General features: G+C 45.3%; 1 protein-coding gene and 1 long non-coding RNA gene across 7 annotated transcripts in view; one reads left to right on the forward strand and one right to left on the reverse strand.

Moving 5' to 3' along the window:
• LOC145720338 (uncharacterized) overlaps positions 1-7,984 on the reverse strand; it is a 26,326-nt gene extending 18,342 nt beyond the window's left edge. The window contains exons 1-2 of the long non-coding RNA XR_014143255.1: positions 6,667-7,984; positions 5,547-5,647 (exon numbers count right to left, since the gene is read on the reverse strand). This is a non-coding gene — a long non-coding RNA (uncharacterized LOC145720338). The remainder of the gene's footprint in view (positions 1-5,546; positions 5,648-6,666) is intronic.
• A 2,321-nt stretch (positions 7,985-10,305) lies between these two features.
• Positions 10,306-21,320, forward strand: part of LEF1 (lymphoid enhancer binding factor 1) — a 120,516-nt gene continuing 109,501 nt past the window's right edge. For 2 of the 6 annotated variants that reach the window (XM_006727185.3, XM_031025608.2), the window contains exons 1-3: positions 12,963-12,986; positions 14,155-14,221; positions 15,655-15,788. In XM_006727185.3, coding sequence (XP_006727248.1) covers positions 12,978-12,986; positions 14,155-14,221; positions 15,655-15,788 — 210 coding nt within the window. In that variant the 5' untranslated portion in view covers positions 12,963-12,977. Of the gene's footprint in view, positions 11,674-12,962; positions 12,987-14,154; positions 14,222-15,654; positions 15,789-21,320 lie in introns of those variants that run through there. The other 4 variants (XM_006727183.3, XM_006727184.3, XM_031025575.2 and 1 more) reach the window with 4 other exon arrangements.

Below are 21,320 nucleotides of genomic sequence, written 5' to 3' on the forward strand. Positions count from 1 at the left end.
ATGGACTCTGAAAAACAAACTGAGGGTTCTAGAGGGGAGGGGGGTGGGAGGATGGGTTGGCCTGGTGGTGGGTATTGAGGAGGGCACGTTCTGCATGGAGCACTGGGTGTTATGCACAAACAATGAATCATGGAACACTTCATCTAGAACTAATGATGTAATGTATGGGGATTAACATAAGAATAAAAAAAAAAAAAGATATGCTTCAGGAAATCTTCAACTTCTATATTTCCTAAAGTTCAATGGTAAATCCACTATTTAGAATGTGAAAATATACTCAAAGAAACAATTCACTTGAACCATAACTATTTGTTGAGTTATTATGTGCAAGGCACTATTATAAGGTACTTAGAGTGATGATTACAATCTCCAGCTAGTTCAGACTTATTTCACTCTCCAATAAAGTTGAAAATCTGTATTTGCCATGAAAAATGGCATATAACAACATATTGTTATAATACTCTTTGATGCATTTTTCATCATCTACCATTTTAAGGGACTTGTGCAAGATACTATTGTAGCAAGGGGGCTACCAAGATGAATCAGACAAACTCTTACCATGAAAGAGTTGACCGAGGGGTGCCTGGGTGGCTCAGTCATTAGGTGTCTGCCTTCGGCTCAGGTCATGATCCCAGGGTCCTGGGATGGAGGCCCGCATCGGGCTCCCTGCTCCGTGGGAAGTCTGCTTCTCCCTCTCCCACTTCCCCTGCTTGTGTTCCTGCTCTCGCTATCTCTCTCTCTCTGTCAAATAAATAAATAAATAAAATCTTTAAAATAAATAGTTGACCGAATACAGCTACACTGTCTAATATAGTAGCCCTTAGCCACATGTACTGCTGAGGCCTCAAAATGTGGCTGGTCTGAACTGACAGTGTTGTAAGTAAACAAGACACCAAACTTCAAAAGTTAATATAAAATAGTGTGAAATCTTTCATTAATAAGTTTCTATAATGATTACATGTTAAAATGGTAATATTTTGGATATTCAGGTTAAATAAATATATTATTAAAATTAATTTAACCTTTCTAACTTCTTAATTTAAAATTACCTATGTGACTTGGACTATATTTCTATTGGCAGTGCTGATCTCCACAGCCATAGTTACTACCTACTCAGTGCACCAGGTAGTTTTATATCAAATATATGTAATCTTCCATAAAGGAAGCATTACAGATAAGGAAACCGAGAGTTCAAAAGCTGTATTAATTCATTTTTCGACATGTATCTAGTATATTTTCTGTGCACCAAGGAATGTTGTAGGCAGTGGGGATATAGGAAAACAAAGTGCCCGCTTTCATGGAATTTATGTTCTAGTGGGAGAAGAAGGTAAAAAATAAATAAGTATTAAAAACATGTCAGGAAGTGACAGGTGAAGAAAGATGAAGCTGTGAAAGAATAGACAGTGCCCGGAATTGGGATGAGGCGGCAGTGAGAAAGAGTTGTCATCTGAGCAGAAACATGAAGAATGAGTCCTGGGAATATCTATGTGGCCAGGAGTTTCTGGGCAGAGTCAACAACAAATAAAGGACTGGGGTGTGTGTGTGTGTGTGTGCACGCACATGCACTTTACACATTGGAGGAACAGCAGGAGAGCCAGGTGCTGGAGAGCAGGGAAGAGGAAGGAAGCCAGGAGCCAGTCCACATAGCAACTTGGAAGCCTCCTCCCCACACTAGGAACTGTTCAAGGATGACTTTGACTGCTTTATGATGCATGGACTGTTGTGGGGTATGCATGGAACCCAGCAAGAGTGGAAGCCAGACACCAGCTGGAGGCTGCTGAAGTCGTGCAAGAGAGATCTTACAAGGTCTATGTGACTCAGCCCCTGGAGATTTGCTGTTCCGGCAATACAAAGTAAAATAATCTAAAAATTATTCAGAGAATTTGAACAGCACAGGTCAAATGTCTGGATAATTCAAGCCTCAAAATATATTTGGGATTCTGTACAGTTATCTGAACTGGCAGTCAAAAAGCACTGTCTAACTGCATAGCATAGTCATTTATCTCTGCCGCTTGCTTTCTGCCAATTTATCCTAAGGGAAGCGGACTTGAGATTTGTAATTGGCAGAGTGGGATTGTAGGACCTTTAAATCAAACTCAGATCAGGCAAATTAGCTTTATTTTTGCCAGAGAAAAGTGTTTAGTTGAGCCAGATGACAATTTTGTAGCCTAAACTATTTGCGTTGGCTCTGCCTACCTTCTGAATTACTCCCATAATTGCTAATTCTCAGTTTAAGCATAGCTGCACATGCAAGACAGAGTTAAGAACTAGAAGCTGTGTCTTGGATAAGTGTATATGTTAGCCTGGATGACTCTACTCAATGAGTCTGTTTTTATGGACAGAAGTACTTTTAAAAAAGAAAGCATCCCCAAGGTCAAATGTTACATAGGCCAGGTCCCTTCTCTTCTGAGAGGTAAATGGAAGGTTTAAAGCAGGTACCCGGTTTCAAATGGAAACAAATACAAATCAATCACAAGGACCCCTAAAAGTCATATCATGATAAAAAGGAGGCTCCATCCTGACCCCCCAGGTTGGTTTATTTACTTGGATGGAACTCACCGGAAAATTGTTCAACATGCTTCATTGTGCCCGGGTAGATGTGTTTTCTGAGCTTTGGATGTTGTTCCTGTCAGTTAGGTACTTTCCTGGAGCACTAAAATGTATAGATTACACTCAATCAAAGGCAGACTACCACCACTGTAGCTGAAATTTACACAAATCTGTGCTGTGAGTAACTGGATAAACAACAAGACTAATGACCTTGTTCTGCATTAATCTCCATATGGCTCTGTTGGTAGTGCCCTTGCCTTCAGGCAAGAAGGTTGTGGCTTTGGCTTCTCGCCTCAGAGCAGGGATTAGACTCTGGCTCAATGCAGACAGAGCCCAGGGCCTTGCTTCTACAGTACAGGAGGCCTGAGAAGACTACAGAGGCCGTCCATCTTAAGAGGTGCATTTACCTCAATTCAAGGAACACCTCGTTATCATATCCACTGAGGAAATAGATTTATAAAAGTAGGAAAAATCCTTTAACCATGCCTCCCCATTCAGAGAGTTTATTTTCTCCCACAGAGGACCCCAGGTTTTCTTTGAGTATTTTCAGGCCCTCCCCGCTGCCCCCCAAAACAAGACAAAACCCTCACTGCCTTGGTCGATGTTCTTTTTCCAGCCAAAAATAAATTTCAAAATGGCTGCATACATAAAGAAGGGTGAAAGGAAGGACTGAAGTTGACAGTGAACTTGATCAGCATTCACTTCTAATCTGGGACATTTGGGGAAAGGTAAATTAAAAATAGAAGGTGCCCCCTAAGTACCCCCTCCCATTGCTATAGAGTCCCTTCAACACCATTTGCAAAATATGAGTGTTGCTGCTAGCAGGAGGCAGCCAAAAGAGATGGAGCATCTCAGGAAGACTGTACCGGGGCAGCCTTGGGCCACAGTAAAAGGAGAATTGGAACCAGAACCCTGGAAACCACCCCTTACTCCTGCTTTCACCACTTTGTACCCAGGTCTTACTGAAAAGCTTATACTAGGAGGTGGAGCCCAGGAAACAACTCCATCAGAGGAGTTACCTTAAGTTAGAAAAGATCAGGCAGGGCGCCTGGATGGCTCAGTCGTTAAGCGTCTGCCTTCGGCTCAGGTCATGATCCCAGGTCCTGGGATGGAGCCCCGCATAGAGCCCCGCATCTGGCTTCGTGCTGAGCAGGGAGCCTGCCTCTCACTCTCCCTCTGCCTGCCTGCCTGCCTGCCTACTTGTGCTCTCTTTCTGTCAAATAAATAAATAAAATCTTAAAAAAAAAGAAAGGATCACGCATGAAGCACCCTCAGCTAAATGCCCTAAGTGCTACACATGTGGCGGCCCTGTCACTTCACACCCAGCCCTGGCCATAACCTTCATTGCCTTGTAAACTTGAGATACCTCCGTCTGAGATACGTAATCACATTCTATTCTGAAACATAAATTCGGATGGTATTTACACAGTCCCAAGAAACACTTCTTACACACCTTTCTAGACACCCTGCCCTGTGTTCTTGATGTTGTTGTTGTTTGAGGATGTTATCTATATATACTACATGTTAACCCTTTCATAGGCCATCAGACGACTAAGGCTGTTCTCAGAGTTATTACAAGCTGTGTCAAATGCCTCACAAAATAATATTCTATTTTCGGTGTCATGTGTCTACATTCATTTATCTGTTCATTAAGATGCCACCACAAGGGCGCCTGGGTGGCTCAGTTGATTAAGCTTGGCTCAGGTCATGATCCCAGGATCCTGGGATCAAGTCCCATGTCAGGCTCCGCAGGGAGTCTGCTTCTCCCTCTGCCCCTCCCCCCACTCATTCTCTCAGTCTCTCTCTCTCTCAAATAAATAAATAAAATCTTCAAAAAAAAAAAAAGAGCCCATTATAAGCATGAGGCAGAATTAAGGCACATTCCCTCTCTCCTTGGAATGTTTTTTTTTCTCATCACACTCCAGGGGTAATAAATGCTACGCTGATTTTGGTACTTTTGTAACACAACTGTTGCAGATATGGAGATGGTTATAGGATGTGCATGTGTGTGAAATAATCCCCATTTACTCCCGTGGTAGAGATTCCTAGTGCCTTAGAAGTTTTGTTTTGCAACTTACAGGTCTCCTGCAGAATCATCTTTGCTTCATGGATTAATAATACCTTACATTTGTACACACTTTCACATGCACTATCTCACTGAATTCTTACAACAATCTTGTCAAGCAGGCCATTATTACACCCATTCTGCAGAAAGGTTAAATGGCTTGCCTGAGGTCAGCATAGCATGACAGGAGTGGCAGAACCCACGTCAGACCCAGGATTTCTGACTCTGCATTACACTATTTCAAAGCAGTCTCTTCATATGGGTTACTTCTGAAACAACAGAATACTGTATTCCAAAAGGGGCCTTGTGGTTTTCTAAACTATAAAGACAAACTTTCTAGCTAATCGCCTGTAGGAAAAGATTTCAGAAATCTGTCAATAAGAGGATTTCAAACCATAGACACCAGATAGTGAGTGCTTTGATAACAAATAATATTAACGTTGGTTTTGCAGGATCTAACTTCTGTGGAAGAAAACTAGTGCACCATACCGTGTGTAGCAAAAGAAGCACTATGCACAATGAACACACAGCCATGGGTCAACATTCTCTTCCAAATGTGGCTACAAAAGAAAGTGTGAAGCATATTGAAATAAGACAATATTTATGGCTCAAGAAATTCAGCTTCACATAACAGTAATTATGAACAAGATATTTTCCCTAGTAAAATTACTGCAAGACAAAATCTGAAGGAACTAAGTGTTTCCCTATGTCCTCTTTATTTTATTCCATGTGCTCAAGAATGGTTGCGGGAAAGAAAGGGAGAGAAGAGTAAGAAAGAGCAGAAGGAGAAAGAAAGGCATAGCCAGACGGCCTCTGCTAAGGGTTGGTTTTGCTTTAGAAACTGGAATGTGTCCAGGCTTGATTTTTATTTTCAATTCACATTTCAGATCCAGCTCCCCAAACTCTTTGATCTTTCTCCCTGTCTCCTTACCCGGAAGAGAACCCTTGGCCTTCTCAGCTGGGAGCTGGGAGCACACGTGGAAAGACTGGCTCGGATCCATATTCTTGCCAAATTTAGTCACACAAAGGGGCCTGCAAGGGAAAAAAGAAAGGATGAAAGCTGCAGCCGCCAGGACTTCAAAGGCCATGCCGCCCAGCCGGGCCCTGCGCAGGCGCCGCCCTCCGAGGATATAAGGCGCGGCTCGCGCGCGCGGGGCGGCCTCTCTGCGCGGCTGCCCGGCGCGCGTCCCCGGCCCGAGAGCGGGTGAAGGGGAACTAGCTGTGGAAGGAGGGGCCGAAGGGGCGGGCCGCCGAGTCGGTGCTGTCCGCCGGGCCGGAGGCCGGTCCCCACGCCAAGTTAAGGTTCCTGAGAAAAGTTTTCAGACAGGAGGGAAAAGAATTTTACTTCCAGCCCATTAGGCGAGCTGTCCTGTGGCCTGCAAATTTATCCCAGGTCGCACATCCATTCTACTCCATTCTGGGGATTCCCCCTTCCAGACGTAGCGCCGGCTCCTCTGCACGGGAGTCGGGGTCCCCGTGGCGAGGGGAGGGAGGGTTGACAGGGGTTCCCGTCGCGGAGCCCAGCCGTGAAGGTGCGTGGCGGGACTCTTACGCGCCCCTCGTCCCCTCGTTCCTGTCCGCCATCACCCCAGCTTGACTCCTCTCGCTCTGGGATGCCCGGGGATGGGAACCCTCGCTTCCCCGTTGACAGAGAATCGGCTGGTCCCAGATGGGCTGGGATGTGGCCCTCCTTCGCGGGCCTTGGAAGGACACAGCCCCTGGACGGGCGCGCGTCGGGCCCCCAACCAGCGAGCTGCGGACGCCGAGCTCAGCCCGCGCCCGCTCGAGCGCGGGAGAAGCCACCGGAGGGCTGGAGGGGCGGGCGGCCGCGGGGCCTCCGTGGGCGGAACCCTCAAGGCTGTGCAGAGCTGCGGATGCCAACGGGCGCCGGCTCCGCGGAAGCCCGGCGTCTGCACGCGGCGGAATTTGGGGACGACATTTTCACGGTGCTACGAGTTCAGTTACCCCGGCGAGTAGGGGGTTGAGTTTGTTTGTCTTAGAAGGAGACAAGAAGAGGCGGAAGAACCCCTGGGACACAAACTGCCATTTACCTCGCCCCTCCCTTCTCTTTTCTGCGAAGTCCGTTAAACTGAAGGTGCCCACAGCTTTAGTCTCCTGGCGAAGCTGGGGTGGGAAATCGAGGGTGCCGGAGTTCCGTCCGTCTCTGCAATCGACATTATTCGTTTTTCTAGTTCTTCATCCTTCTTGCTCTCTCCTCCAGCATCCTCTTGCGTAGGCCCCCGCCACCTCCTTCCTTTGGGATCCCACCAAAGTTGTAGCTGGAGGAGAGTCCAGGCCACACAAAGGGGAAGACCCGGAGTCTGGGCGGCGGGTTAGGACCGAGGGGGCGGAGAGGGCTCTGAAGGGCACCGCGCTTTTCTCTCCTCCCTGTAATTAAGGACTCACTTGAGTGTCTGTAGCCGAGTCGACTTAGCAGCAAAATCGCCGGAGGGAGGGGTCTCTGTTGGGGGTGGGGGTCATTCTCCTAGTTCCCCTGGCCACACCCGCGGGGGGCTGGGCCCCATTTACCCTGCGGACTGCGAGGCCGGTCTCCGCTCCCCACCCTCGGTTCCGGCTCGGGGTGGGCGCCTAGTCCCCCACGCGCAGCGCCGGCGACCGCGCCCGGCACTGAGGGAAGTGTTGATATAAAACAAGTCACTGTTCGCTCCCAAACTAAACCCAAACCAACCAAAGCCACCAAGAGGGGAAAAACCAACAGCAATCCAGCCAGCCCCTAGCAATTGTTTTACGGTCGGAATTAAATCACATCAAAACGCCCCCTGAAACCCACATCCTGAAGGAGTGAACCTGCAACAGCCAACCTCCAGTCGTTCGCTCGAGTTCACACGAACAACCCGCCTCTACATCCGAGTGAAGGGGGCGGCGGGCGGCGGCGTTTCTCCCGCGCCGCACCCACCACATCCCGGACTGTGCACCCAAAGAGGCGGCTGCATATGTAATAGCAGCCCCCACGCGATTTCGAAAAGACGTCCCGGCGACAGAGATGCCTTTGCCTGGAACATCACCGAACCTGTCAGAGAGGAAGGAACGTCTTCCCAAGGTTACTTCACCCCTCCCGAGTGCCCCTGCTTCCCAAGCACCCTACCCTCCACCCCCGACCCCGGTAAAGACAAACTTCACGTGGAAATGTCAACCTCCTTCCCAGACAAAGCTCTAAATAAACTTGGGTGAATGTTTTCTCGCCTCGTAAAGCCCCCTTTAAGTTCAGCCCATCTCAAGATTTGCAACAATGCTGAGGACACTCAGTCAACACCCGCAAGCCACGAGGAGGACCAACAGCCACAGAAACAGAGGAAAGCGCTGGTGATTTCGTTAGAAACAGTGTTTCCACAGGAGAGGGTTCCCGAAAAATACCAAACATAGCCACCTACCCTCGGCCCTTCTAGTGAACAGTTCCTACTAGTTATTATTCCCCAAATGCCCATCTTCTCGAGCTCCCAATCTCCAGGACACCTGGAGCTGAGCTCCAAAAGACTCCGGGAGTCCAGATAATTAACATGAAGCAGAAAATGGGATTCGAATTAGTTGTAACACTTAAACAGGGAGATGTAGGAGTTGTCATTTAATCTCTTTTTGGCTTCCAGAAAATATTCTCTGGCAATTCTGTGTGCCCCCCCCTCCTGCCCCCTCCTCAATGTTCTGATGAAAAGGAACCTCTACTCTGGCTACTTTGGTGAAACTGCATTTACCAGTTCTTTTCCTATCAGCCAAATTGGCACATTTATAGGAGGACTTTTGACTTTACTTTCCCATATTTCTTTTAGAACAGAGGGTATTAATGTCTAACATAGCTACATGTTCACATCACTAGTACTTTACACTCACATTGGTGCATAACTTAAAGGGAAGTTGACTACTGCCACCAATTAAAAAAAATGGTTTTTCTCCTATCTTTTTAGTATTGTCTTATAGACACATTGTAGCAGAATATTCTTCTTCTTTTTCTTCTCTAAGGCTTTGCATTGTCAGCTATTTAAAGTGTATTGAATGTTTTACTCTTCCTGGCTTCCATCACCAGATCCTTAATTTTGCTCCAATCTCCCAAATAGAATATGTGTTACAACTGACCATTCTGTATGTGCCCAATTGAACCCTTTGATAGTTTTTAAAATTGCTTTTTAGTAAATTTCCCATCCCTAGTCAAAGTTTTAAGTGCTCATTTGGAGCACTGTTAAGGTCTTTACTTATATAATGCCCAGCAGCATGCAATTTTTTCCTTAGGGAAAGAGGGATCTTTGCATGACTATTCCTATAAAATAGAGCTAAAGTCTGATTCTGTAAAGTTTTCCTTATTTTCAATTTAAGGTAGATGGAGACTTATTTTTCCTGCCTCTTGTTTACTGTTCTGAGGTTTTACAGATGGCTAGTGTATTAGGTATAATAATTTTGCCTGGATTTTTAACTGAGGGGGTTTGAGAGCCAAGGAACAAAATGTAATGTGTTTTCAAACTTCAGCTTCGCTTATACTGTAACTTTCACAAAGCATCTCCTTAAAAGTCCTGTCCTTGTACAAAATTCATCAAAGAGATGGTGGAGGCTGGGGAATTTTTGAGGTTGGATTCGGATTTGCATCTTCAAGGGTCTCTTTGAGTGTGCAGTCCCAGGTGCCAGAGACTGTCCAGTCCTCCCTCCCTCTACTGGCATCCCTCTCCTGGGTCCTTTTGCCTTCTTCTCTCTCCCTCCTTGGGTTGATTTTTCATTCTCTATGAGGTTCCCATACATTGTGGCGTGTATCTCCCAAAATCCACTAGAGATCTAGAGCAACTTTCTCTGTACATCCCATGGTGAGGATGCACAGAAAGAGATCTTGTTTAAAAAAGCAGTAATTAAGATCCAGTCTTCAGTTTTTTCTTTGTCCTATTTTTCTCGGTAAGACTGGAGATTTAATTTTTGCTAGCATGTGCTCCCTTGTCCTTCGACATATTTTAGGAAAGCCACAACTCTCTTCCTTGTCCTTCTTGTTTCCGTTTTCTTAGTTGAGCAATCTCTGTTATATTTTCCCCTTTTCCTTCTCTCTGTCCCCAATTCCCGCCTCATCCGCTCTGTCAGAGCATCTATCAACGTGGTGTCGATCACAGCTGCGGCGGCTTCTCTTTCATCTTCGTTGCCCAGCCAAAGGGAGGGAGGAAGGGAGAGAGAGGGAGGCGGGAAGGGGGGGCGGGAGACACTGGCAGAGGAAGGTGTGGGGGGTACAAGAGAAGAGATACTTAGATGATGAAGTTAAGCCATTCGGGCAGAGTTTCTTGTCAATTTCACGCGGGCAAAGGGTGCTTCTCCGTGGGTTACAGGAAGCGCCGGGTCCTTCCTTCTCTCAGCGAGTTGCTTGATCCTTTCCTCTAGGCGCGCGCGCACACACACACACAAAACTAGGACTCGTCCTACACACACACACACACACAAAACTAGGACTCGTCCTACACACACACACACACACACAACTAGGACTCGTCCTACACACACACACACACACACACACACACACACACACACACAACTAGGACTCGTCCTACAGGCTCTGGGAAAAGAAAAAAGAAGTCCTCAATCACCACCTCCTTCTCGCCGCCCCCCCTTCCCCAGCGGGCGGCCAAGGAGAGCTGGAGGCGGGGGAGGGGAGGGGGAGGAGAAGCGACGCAAGTGGGTAGCTTTTCAGCGCCAGCGAGGCGCGGGAGGAGGAGAAGCGGTGGGGAGGCGCAGCCGCTCACCTGCGGGGCAGGGTGCGGAGGAGGGACCTGGGCTGAGCACTCACGGTCCGAGGAGCCGGGACGCGCCCGGAGCCTCGAACACCGCCAAGCTCGGGGCACCCCCCTCCCCTCGGCCAGGCGAACCCGAAGGGTGCAGCTCTTTGCTTTGACAGAGCGGCCCGGCGGAGGCGTGGAGAGCGGCGAGCAAGAGCGCCAGGCTGAGAAACTCGAGCCGGGAACAAAGAGGGGTCGGGCTGTGTGTGTGTGTGTCGGCTCGAGCTCCCCGCAGAAGCATTTGGGTCCGAGGCCCCTGCTGTGACTCCCTGAGACCCCGCCGTACCCTTCACTGCCGACTCCCAGCGCTCGCCGGCACAAACTTTATTCTTGGCAAACTTCTTCTCTTTCTCTTCCCTCCTACTCCTCCCCCACCTTTTCCTCCTCCTCCTCCAGCAGATTAAATGCGCCTGGAGAAGGAAAACTGAAGCGAAAGGGAAGGAAATAAGAAGCTCTAAAACGGACATCTCAACCCGGGTGGCTCTTTAATTTTTTTTTTTTACTCTCCAGGAAGTGGACATTTCGTTATTTTCTGATTCTCCTTGCACCTTCTCTGCTGGGGCAAACGGAGCCTTTTTGCCCAGCTTGCCTCCTTTCTCGGAAAACAAACTCCCAAATCGGCCACCGGGGAAGCTAGGGTGGAGAGGTTTGCCTAGAAACGCGCCGACGGACCCTCTGCACTTGGGAGAGTCGTGCCTCCCTCCGGAACCGGCGTCCTTCGCGCGCAGAACCTGGAGACGCCGGGGGCGTGGGGTGACCGCCGGGGCAGCCTAGCCTAGCACGCGCCACGCAGCTCAGACGCCCCCAGAGGCGCCGGCTGCGGCGGCCTTAGCAGCCCCGTGCCCTTCGGCCTCGAGGGCGGGCGTCGGCGCCGGTCTCCGCGGAGCGGGAAGGCGCGGGCGGCTGCCGGGGCTCGGGCACCAACGCAGCTGCTCGGGCCGCGGGGCCGCCGGCCGGGTTTCCGCCTGCTCTTCTCTCACGCATTCTTCCAGTTCTCCTTTTCCTCCTCCCTCTGTCGTTGACCCCCTGTCTTTCCTGCTGTCGCCTCGGGTGCTCCTCCAGCGGAGCGGAGATTATAGAGTGGTCGGGATGCCCCAACTCTCCGGGGCCGGCGGCGGCGGCGGGGGAGACCCGGAACTCTGCGCCACCGACGAGATGATCCCCTTCAAAGACGAGGGCGATCCTCAGAAGGAGAAAATCTTCGCAGAAATCAGTCACCCCGAAGAGGAAGGCGACTTAGCCGACATCAAGTCCTCCTTGGTTAACGAGTCTGAAATCATCCCGGCCAGCAACGGACACGAGGTGAGCGGGCCGCTGCCCAGAGGTCGGAGAGGCGTGGTGGGTCCCGGGGAAGAGCAGAGAAGGAGGGAAGGCGCCGGGGAGCCTCGACTGACGGGTCCCGAGTAGGTCCCTCGTTTGCTGGGGTGGGGGTGGGGGGAGTTGGATGGGCCCCTGGTCAACATTCTTCCTGTGTGTGTGCGTGCGTGCGTGTGTGTGTTGGTGTCGGTGGGAGGTGGAGTGTGCAGGGAAGGGTATTCCAAGTGGATCAGTTCTGAGGTTCGATGACTTAAATTGTTGGTTTGTGGGTAGGAGAAGCTGCCCTTAACCCATAACGTTTCGCCTGCGGACTTTTTAGTGGGGTTGAGAGGGTGCGACTCGTTAAAGCCAGGATGTCTGAACAACACTGAGAAGTTCTTCCGTAGAACGGAAGACAGAGTGCACCCGCTAGCTCTCTCGGTAGATGTCTCTGCAAAAGTGCGTTAAACCACCAAAGCTTAGGTAGAGATGAGCAGAGCCGCTGGCTGAGAGGAAGGGGAGGCGGGCGTGGGCCGGGGACAGGCGGGGCGGTCCCAACCGCCGCGGAGCGGGGTTTGCGCGGAGCCCGCCAGCCGAGGGGGCGCGCGCCTGGGTCTCTGCGGCTGCCGGAGTCCCAGCGCCCGGGCCGGCTGCTGGGAGCCGTGGGCGCCCCCAGCCGAGCCACCCCTCCCCCCTGAAGGGGGGCCCTCCCGGTACCGCCGGCAACGCTAGTTTTCTCCAATCCCGGCCACTTAAAGTAAAAAAGCGCTTATATTTGGGGTAAGTTTGGGCCCGAATCAGGCCTTAAATCTTTGTAGAAGAAAGGAGAGTCAGAGTCGAGATGTGGCGGAAGCCAGGGCACCCACTCAGGGGAGGGTGGAAAGCGCTTTATCTGATCTCCTGGCCCGCTGCGGGCGATAGCGCAGGTAACCCTAGTAGAGTAAATAGAGACACGTGCGTACAGGCGAGAGAAAGCCGCAAGCAGGACCGCGCGGAAGGGCTATTTCAGGCGGTGGAGAGTTTCTCAGAAAGGGGGGGGGGGCGGATGGACCCTGATACCCGACACTTCCACTGGCCACCCTGGTTTAACAACTGGGAAACGCTTTGGAGGAAATCCGGTAGAAAAGTCCTGACACTCAAATGATTTCACCAACGCTTTTTCCCTCCAAAGAAACTTGGAGGGTATACCCTTTTCCCTTAAATGGCATCCTTCTGCCCCCAAAAAGAAAGCATGTGGTTTTGGGGGCGGGGACATTTTGGGTTTTAAACAACATGTTTAAGAGCACTACAGAGTTACCTTCTTTATACCAATGGCAGGGGTGAGTACGCATTTGGAAGGCTGGGGGCCTGGGTTCTAAGGAGAACACACGGGTGTTCGTTATCCTCGAATCTTTCACCCCAACATGCCAATTTGAGGGGGACCGGCGTGGGGGGGCGGCTAGGGTGCACCCAAACCCACTTAAAAGGTTTGTGAATATGTATTGGGGGGAGGAGGTTACCTGGAGGACATATGTCCAAGGAACCAAATAACATCCAAAACACTCAGAGGCCAAACTCTTATATTTGTAGAGCAGCCTCTTTTTCTTTCTGCTCATTTTGCTTGTCCGTTCTTATTCCATAAATAAATTTGCCACCTAGTTCACGTTTTATGTTTTTGCTCTGGGAAGAAGGGTCTTGCAGCTTGAAGCATAGAACCCAGGGATTAGGGCTTTGTTAATCTTTGCCGAGGTGGTAAATGGGCATGGGGCAGACCAGGGAAGATAGTGAATGGGTAATACCACTGATTTGCACGTGGTTGAGTCTGGGTGGATGGTGGTTACCAGAACTGATATTAGCTGGGCTACCTTTTAGATGTTTATAACCCAACTCTCAAATTTTCCTCCCTTTAACCACAGAATAGTTCACTTTTTTTTTTGTCAGCTTCAGCTTGGGCTTGAGCCAGCCATGGTAGGTTATAAGGAGGGGGGCTTCTGCTGGGACTGGCTTGGGACACTTGCCTTAGGACCCCTAAATGTGAGTTCCTAGTTTTTTATTTAAAATGTCCTTATAGTTGTAAAGTGATATTTCTGCCCGACTTTAATCAGCTCTGATTGACTGTGAACAGGGGTTTAAAGGAGCTATCAAAATGATGAACCCCATTAAATCAAACTCCTGTCATACTAGGTATCCAAGCAGCTGGGATGCTCTACAGCAATCAGCAGTCAGAGCAGCATGTGGAGCTTTCCCAAATTTACTATACTGTTATTGTTTTTGTTATTCTCGTTTATGCTTTCTAGTCCTGGGTACATAATAATCACTCAAAAATATGTGTTGAAAAAGCAAAAGATTTCCAGGTTTCCAACCCCAGCCTTACCCCTCCTAGATTGATAAAATAGGTAGATTGAGTTGCACCCAGTCCTCCTCCTTTGAATTACCAGTGGACACATGCTTAATCACAAACTCAAAGTTGATTTTCTTTATTTCGGGGATGGGGATTCTTGCTGTTAGGTGGCCAGACAAGCACAAACCTCTCAGGAGTCCTACCATGACAAGGCCAGAGAACATCCTGATGACGGTAAGACCCTAATTCTACTTCTCCCAGGTTTATCATTTAATATGTGCAGTTTGTGAATATAGGTAGATTTGTGATTTTTTTTTTTTTGAGTCGAAGAAACGGGGATCAAGTGTGGTAAGACTGTGCCCACTATTTTAACAAAATGGGAAAGAAAACCCAGGAAACTTACTGCCTATTTCTCATGTATATTTACATAATTTAAAAACTGTCTTTGAATGAGTTAGGGGCCTTTGGATTTTAGTTGGCTTCCAGATTCTGTGTGGAAGGGGAAATGTCTATAATAAGTTTTCCTCTTTTCCTTATTTTAGCCCAAGTTCTAATTGGCTTAGACCTTTAGTATTTTTTTCTGCATTGTTCCAGAGTGACAGTCTACACCAATTTGTTTTCCAACAAGAATAGTTTCAAATGGATTTTCATTTGTAAAATTGCTGTTTCTTATTGTAGTGAGAAGGCAGGCAGTGAATGCACAGATTAAATATGACTCAGTAAATCAGAATCTAATTTGTAAAAATATAAAACTTTATTCTTAAAATTAGGACCTTTGCATATGGAAGATGATAGACTTTCTCCCCGTTTCTAATTCTTGCTCAAAACTTTAAAAATTGCATATATTTTTTAGATTTAGCTAGAACTCCATGTGACTTTAAAATAATCAAATAATCTGTAGGGTTTTCTTGTCGAATAGTCTGCATTTTCTGTTCTCCTTTACTTAGAATTGGCTTGACCAGAATAAAGTATTCATACAAAATGTCAGCCAGGAAAAGAAGGGAAGAAAACTATAATATCAGACTTCCTTCTGAGCTACAAAGTATTTACACAGATTAAAGAGAAGAAAGGCGTATATTAAACACACAGATTTCTTTGGCAGAATGGGGTAGTATATAAAATTAAGTCTCTTGGAGTTAATCTTTCATAAATTTGGTAGTTGCCCGTATATACTAGATACAGCTCCTTCCCTCAGGAAAATCTAGAAATTTTCTAGAAATCTGGAAGCACAGGTAGAATTTTTGAGTTTGTTCAAAACTTCAGGTGTGTAAATATGTGTGTGTGGATAGCTAGATGGCCTAATATGTTTATAATACAGCTTTAGGTTTGTGTGTGTTCTTTCATGTGTCTGTATTTCTTGGGCCAGTTTGTTAGTTTTAGAACAAATTAAGTTAGATGAATAACACTTATTTTTGTAAAAACACCAGTCAGTAGTGGAAGTAAATTGAACCACATGTTTTTAAAACATCTGTTTCACTGCTAAGCCATTTAAGAGAATAAATACTGTCAATTTAAAATAGAGCGTAATAATTCAGTTACAGTATTTTGTAAACAAGTCTTTTATGTAAGGTCTGATTTGTCATAGAACTATTAGATTTTCAGATGAAAAATGCACTGATATAAAAAGGAAGTCAATGCATTATTGATCGTTATTTGGATTCTCCCAGGAAAGCATCCAGATGGAGGCCTCTACAATAAGGGACCCTCCTACTCGAGTTATTCCGGGTACATAATGATGCCAAATATGAATAATGACCCATACATGTCAAATGGATCTCTTTCTCCACCCATCCCAAGAACAGTGAGTAACACGCTGATGTTGGCAAATTATTTTCAGAAGTGCAAGTTAATTTGTATTTTAGCAAAATAGTTGTTTTTTAAAACACATCAGAAATAGTTTCATTATATGTGACCAGTCATTACTAAATAAGACCTGCTGTGAAGAATGGCTGCCTTAAAAGGGTGCTACTTTTGATGTCTTACACTTGGAATTTAGCTTTTGGCTTATTGGTTAAGATTAATAAATAACAGATCGCCAGTTATCATGAAATCAAGTAAAGAAATCAACAAATTCATGATTTTATGAGTATTGTGCTGTTTATGCTGATGAGAGGAAAAAATTGATTTAATTTTTCAGTTAATTAAGTACTGTATAGCTTTCACTGCCGGCAAGCTATCTAGAATCAGAACTACTTTACCTCATTTGGGGCTGTACATTTAGAGTGTTACTTCAGCTTTTAAGACCGTGTCTTATTTTATTGTATTACCTGATGTTTTTTAAAAATCAGTTGCTGGTGGACGGGGGGCACCTGGATGGCTCAGTCAGTTAAACAACTGACCGTTGGTTTCAGCTCAGGTCCTGATTTCAGGGTCATGAGACAGAGCCCCTAATCGGGCTCTGTGCTTAGCACGGAATCTGCTTGAGACTCTCCCTCTCCCTCTCCCTCTCCGTCTGCCCCTCCCCCCCTGCTTTCTCTTTCTCTTTCTCTCAGATCTTTTAAAAAAATCAGTTGAGGGGGTGGGCATGAGTTATTTTTACTTTATTGCCAATTGTTGAGAAAATATCACTTGAAGGTAACCCTAATGAAAATTGTCCTTTTTATCTCATGGCTCAGTTAACTTTTAAAGTTCTAAAAATGCCATGGCAATATAACCGCATCATTCAAATGTTTAGCACTTTGAAGAATTTCAGATATGTTATTTGATGATATTTTTCTTTTGTTGGGAAGTGGAAATGTCATTTATATAGTAGGAAAACATCTAAAGGGTAACTTACGTAGTACGTGAATGTGAAATGTGCTGGTGATGGAGTTCTCCCTGAGACTCGTCCCTCCTGTGGTAGTGATGGATTTTCACTGATTCATCAATATATTTCCCCTATTTCAGCCTTTTTCTCCACCACCTAACCCCCAGTGAAGAACATGTATGTATGCAGGGTCTTGGGGATTAGGGTTTCAATCTGACTGACCCTTAAGGGAAACAAATCCAGGATTGTGAAGATGGAACTTATGGTCTTTGCCTTATTAGCCCAGTGCTTCCACTAAGTGGAAAAAAAATAAATAAATAAAATCATGGACATCTAGGGAAAGTACTGTTGTTAATACCTCAGTGAACACAATCTGGGATCTAAAAGATGCACCAAAGTAGCAGAGAGGAATCGATTATGAACAAGAGTATTTGTGTGATTATTTGTAGTCTTCAGTTGTTAGAATGACAGGTACATGGAATATAACCACTTGATGTGGCACTGTGATTTAGAAGTTCCTGTAATTATTTTTCCATAAATTTCTAAAAGATATTTGAACTTTCAAGTAGGGAATGAGATATTTCTGATTTTCATATAATAGTTAAAATGGTGATCTTGGAGATTTTATGATGGTTGTTATAGGAAATAGTGTTTTCACGTTTTATTTTAAAAGGCTTTTCAGATATTTAATGATAGAGATATCTGTGTGGTACATACGAATCTCCTGCCTAGAAAGTGATTAATCAAAGCAAATACAGTTTAATATTTAGGGACCACTCCCAAATAAATGCTTCTGAGTTTTAAAATTTGTAGATTTTTATATTTGTTGAACTAAATATGCAAACATATCAGATACTTCTTTTGTAGTTGGGCTATTTTTTTGTTGTTTTTGTTTTTGAGGAGGAGAATATGTTTTAGATAAGGAATAATTGAAGATTTCTGTTTAAAGACTTTTGAGAACAACAAATAATCTTTCTGACAAATCTAAATTGTAGTCTCTGACTTGGTAACAATAGAAAATAACCACTAAAACGATCTTAAACACTTTTAAGCTGTAAACACAGTTAATGCTTAGTAAGTATTTGTGGGATTTATTCCTTAGCTCAGCCACTTCTCCTTTCAAAACAATAATTTATTAAAAGTCGATGTAATAAAAATCTACTGGTATTCATATATTATCCCTAAGCATCTTGAAAATTAAGCATCTCTTCTCTAAATCAGCATTTTCTGCTTTAGGTCTCTCCAGCCACCCGTACCCTCCGACCCCCATGCTAATCATTTTGAAATTTTGATAGAATAGAAGGTATTTATTGTTAGTACATATGTTAAAATTTTGAGGTCAGTGAATTGAACAGTCATTCATTGTTTAGGAAAGATTTGTGGCCAGAATAAATGTTGGTGGGTGTAGAATGGAGGAAAGAGGTGTGGTCAGGAAGCAGTTACCTTACCCTGTTATCTGCTGCTTTGGTTTATTCTGTTACATTTTATTTAGGACGTATTTATTTTAGACATATTTTCTTGTGATATTCTGCAGTTTGCACAGTTACACAAGTTTTTCAGTTTTTAACCACAAGGCTATGTCCATTTTTCTTTTTAACGGTCCGACCGGAGTTGCAGTCTTTGGTTTTTAATACCCAACAGCTGTTTTTAATGTGTCTGCGATCCAAAACACTTTAACCGGAAGGCAGCCTCTCTTATTCACCCCTAACCATGCTTGTGACTTCTTGCTCTTTAACTCTGTCCTTAGCAGGACTTAGTGTTTGTGTAACTGACATCCTCAGTGATAAGTTTTCATCTAGGGTGTCAGGGGCAGGGTGACCATTTGTGTTTGAGCTTAAGGTGGGAGCAGCCCCGAGGCATCCTCGTTACTTGAATTTGCATTACAAACAACTGCTTGTTTACTGCATCTGCTGCCTGCAGGTGTGAGAACTAGAAAAACCTCTGGGGGTGGGGGAGGGCCCTGACCTCCCCTTCCTCACAAAGAGATCTTCCACTGGTATGTAACTGCATATAAATTCAGCTATATGCTGCTAGGGCCAATTGGCAGGCACTGAAATGTTTCCGTTGGTAGCTCATTTTAACAATTCTGTACGCTTTTGCTCTGCTTTAGACAAACACTGCCTTACATATGCTTGCACAGCTTTTACCTCTGACCTAAGTACAGTATTACTTACTCAAGAGAACCGAACCACCTTTGCCAATACAGCTTTTTTCCTTCTGAAGGGGAAATTTTAATTGGCTAATTACATCCTTCAGAACTGGAATTTTTAGAGGTGTGTTTATACCAGAAATCTTATGAATGAGTGTCTCACAGAATTTTAAGTAAGAATTCTTAGTTCAGATAAATCAGGCCTAACAAGAAAGCACCTATAATAATAACACATTTGGTGTCAGTTCCTAAAGCACAGTGAACCTTGGCTTGAGTTGGTGGTTTTCATAGAGAGTAAGAAGATGCCAAAGCTTGTTAAATATTTCAGAGCAAGGACCCTAGAGAATTTATTAAAAGCCTGCTCCCAAGCCTTCCTTTCTGTGAATCTTATTTATGGCAATCCCTGTAGGCCAATGGTAAAGTATTAAAAGAAAAAAATAGTTTGTTGTCTCCCCTGGGTCCTGGCACTTGGGTGCCTGAGTACCGTGTGAGCAGTGAGTTTGTCTGGCTTCAACATAGTGAAAGTTCCCACTGGCCTAATACACTGTGGTTATTAATCGTAGGTGTCAAACTTACATCTGTCCTTTAGGCAACCCAAGTTTTTAACACCTCTGAAGAGAAACATGTCATTTCTCTTCAGATGCTCGGGGAGGGCAAAGCAGCAGACTTGGTGCAGGAAGCTACAGCAGACGTTGCAGCTGGGTCACGGCGACCGCAGAACACCTGGTCAGCACGGTGCTGCTGACTTCACTGTGTTTGTTTCCCTGCTCTTTCTGAGGGTGCGTCTTTAGGTGGGAAAGGAAGACGCTTGTATTTCATCTTTCCTTTCTTCCTTATTTTTAGTATACATTGCTGTTAAAGTGTTTCAGGGGCTCTTTTTTCATTATTTTGAGAATCTCATTTCTACTGTATGGTTTTTACCTTAAGGGAATCATCATTTGGATTTGTGATGAACAGAATTATACCTGTTATAACTTCGTCTTAACCTACCCCCGTGTTTGTATTTGCTTACAGCTTAAATTTGATTTTTGTCATCGTCACATCTCGAATTAGGAACTAAGTGTGCTTACGCTTATCAGTAAGCTTATTTTTATACCACTGTACATCACATTGCTGCATAGCTTTGAAAATACAGAAATAATAATTCAAGAGTAGAGGGAGATTATGGCTTATATTTTGAGCAAGATTTTTAAGATGGTGTGTGTTCACCTTACTATGAGAAGGTACTTAATTTGACTTAGTGATAAATTATTTTAAATTTTCTAATCCAAGTTGCATACTTCCTGAAGCTAAGTATAGTAAATTTTCCTCTTTACCCTAAGTGCAGGAGAAGCTAAATTTTAGAAGGTACGTTTTAGCTCAGATTTGAATGTGGATATCAGGAGAATGTGTGGGGAAATTCCTCAGGGCCCTCAGACTCTTCTGTTTGATTTATTTTTAATTGTGCTGCTATAAAGTTGGGAAGGATCTCAGTCAGAATAATTGGAAGCTGTTGCCACCCCTCCTCCCCCAACTTCATATATCTTAGATGTCTCATGATCAAATGGTTTGCTTATTCACGTGTCCAGGGGAGCCATACTACCTACATATGACCCTTCAGGAGCTAATACTCTACTTGCATGACTTGGGTGGCCAAAGTATGATCCTTAATCAGCTATGTTTTTTTTGAAATGACTCTAGAAATTTCATGTTCATTCATAAAAACATGAGATTAACCCAGTTTCATGAAAACAAGACCATTGAGCCAACCTGCAGAAAATCTTACTCTTTGAAATACCCCTCTCCCTGCCCCCATACAGGTCCTGAACTTGCTCTCATCAACCCCAGTATTTTGCTCCAGTCTCTCTTGCAGTCAAAGACTTCTGTGATTTAACAGGACAGAGATAGGACTTCACAAATGGGTTCATCTGGACTTGAATGTGTAACCTCACATGTATTCTTTCATAATATCAACTGAGAAAAATTTCCAGTTTTTGAGTCTTGTTTTGTTGTTGTATCTGTTTTTAACTAATCCTGTTAGTTCTTTAAGCAGAACCATTTTTGGTTTATGTGACTGACATTTCTTTAGTCAGATCATTCCATTCCTGTCTGACTCCTTTGTTCCTCATTTATGTATTATAGACATGATTGGAATTTTATAAAACTGGTTTCCCTTTGATTTCAAGAGAGACTCAGAATTTAAAGGGAAAATAAGCCAGCACTGTCTGTAGGTTAGCAGAAAAGCACATGTTTTATTCCCAGGCAAAAGTAGACCTCAGCATTATATAGGTACTACTGTCAAGGGAGTGAAGTTTTTTAAAAAGAAGATATTCAGGGGCGCCTGGGTGGCTCAGTCGGTTGGGCATCTGCCTTCGTCTTGGGTCATGATCCCAGGGTCCTGGGATCGAGCCCTGCATCGGGCTCCCTTGCTTGGCCAGGAGCCTGCTTCTCCCTCTACC

The sequence above is a fragment of the Leptonychotes weddellii genome, chromosome 2 (genome assembly GCF_054177405.1).
Source record: "Leptonychotes weddellii isolate Sample4059 chromosome 2, ASM5417740v2, whole genome shotgun sequence".
Classification (NCBI taxonomy): Eukaryota; Metazoa; Chordata; class Mammalia; order Carnivora; family Phocidae; genus Leptonychotes; species Leptonychotes weddellii.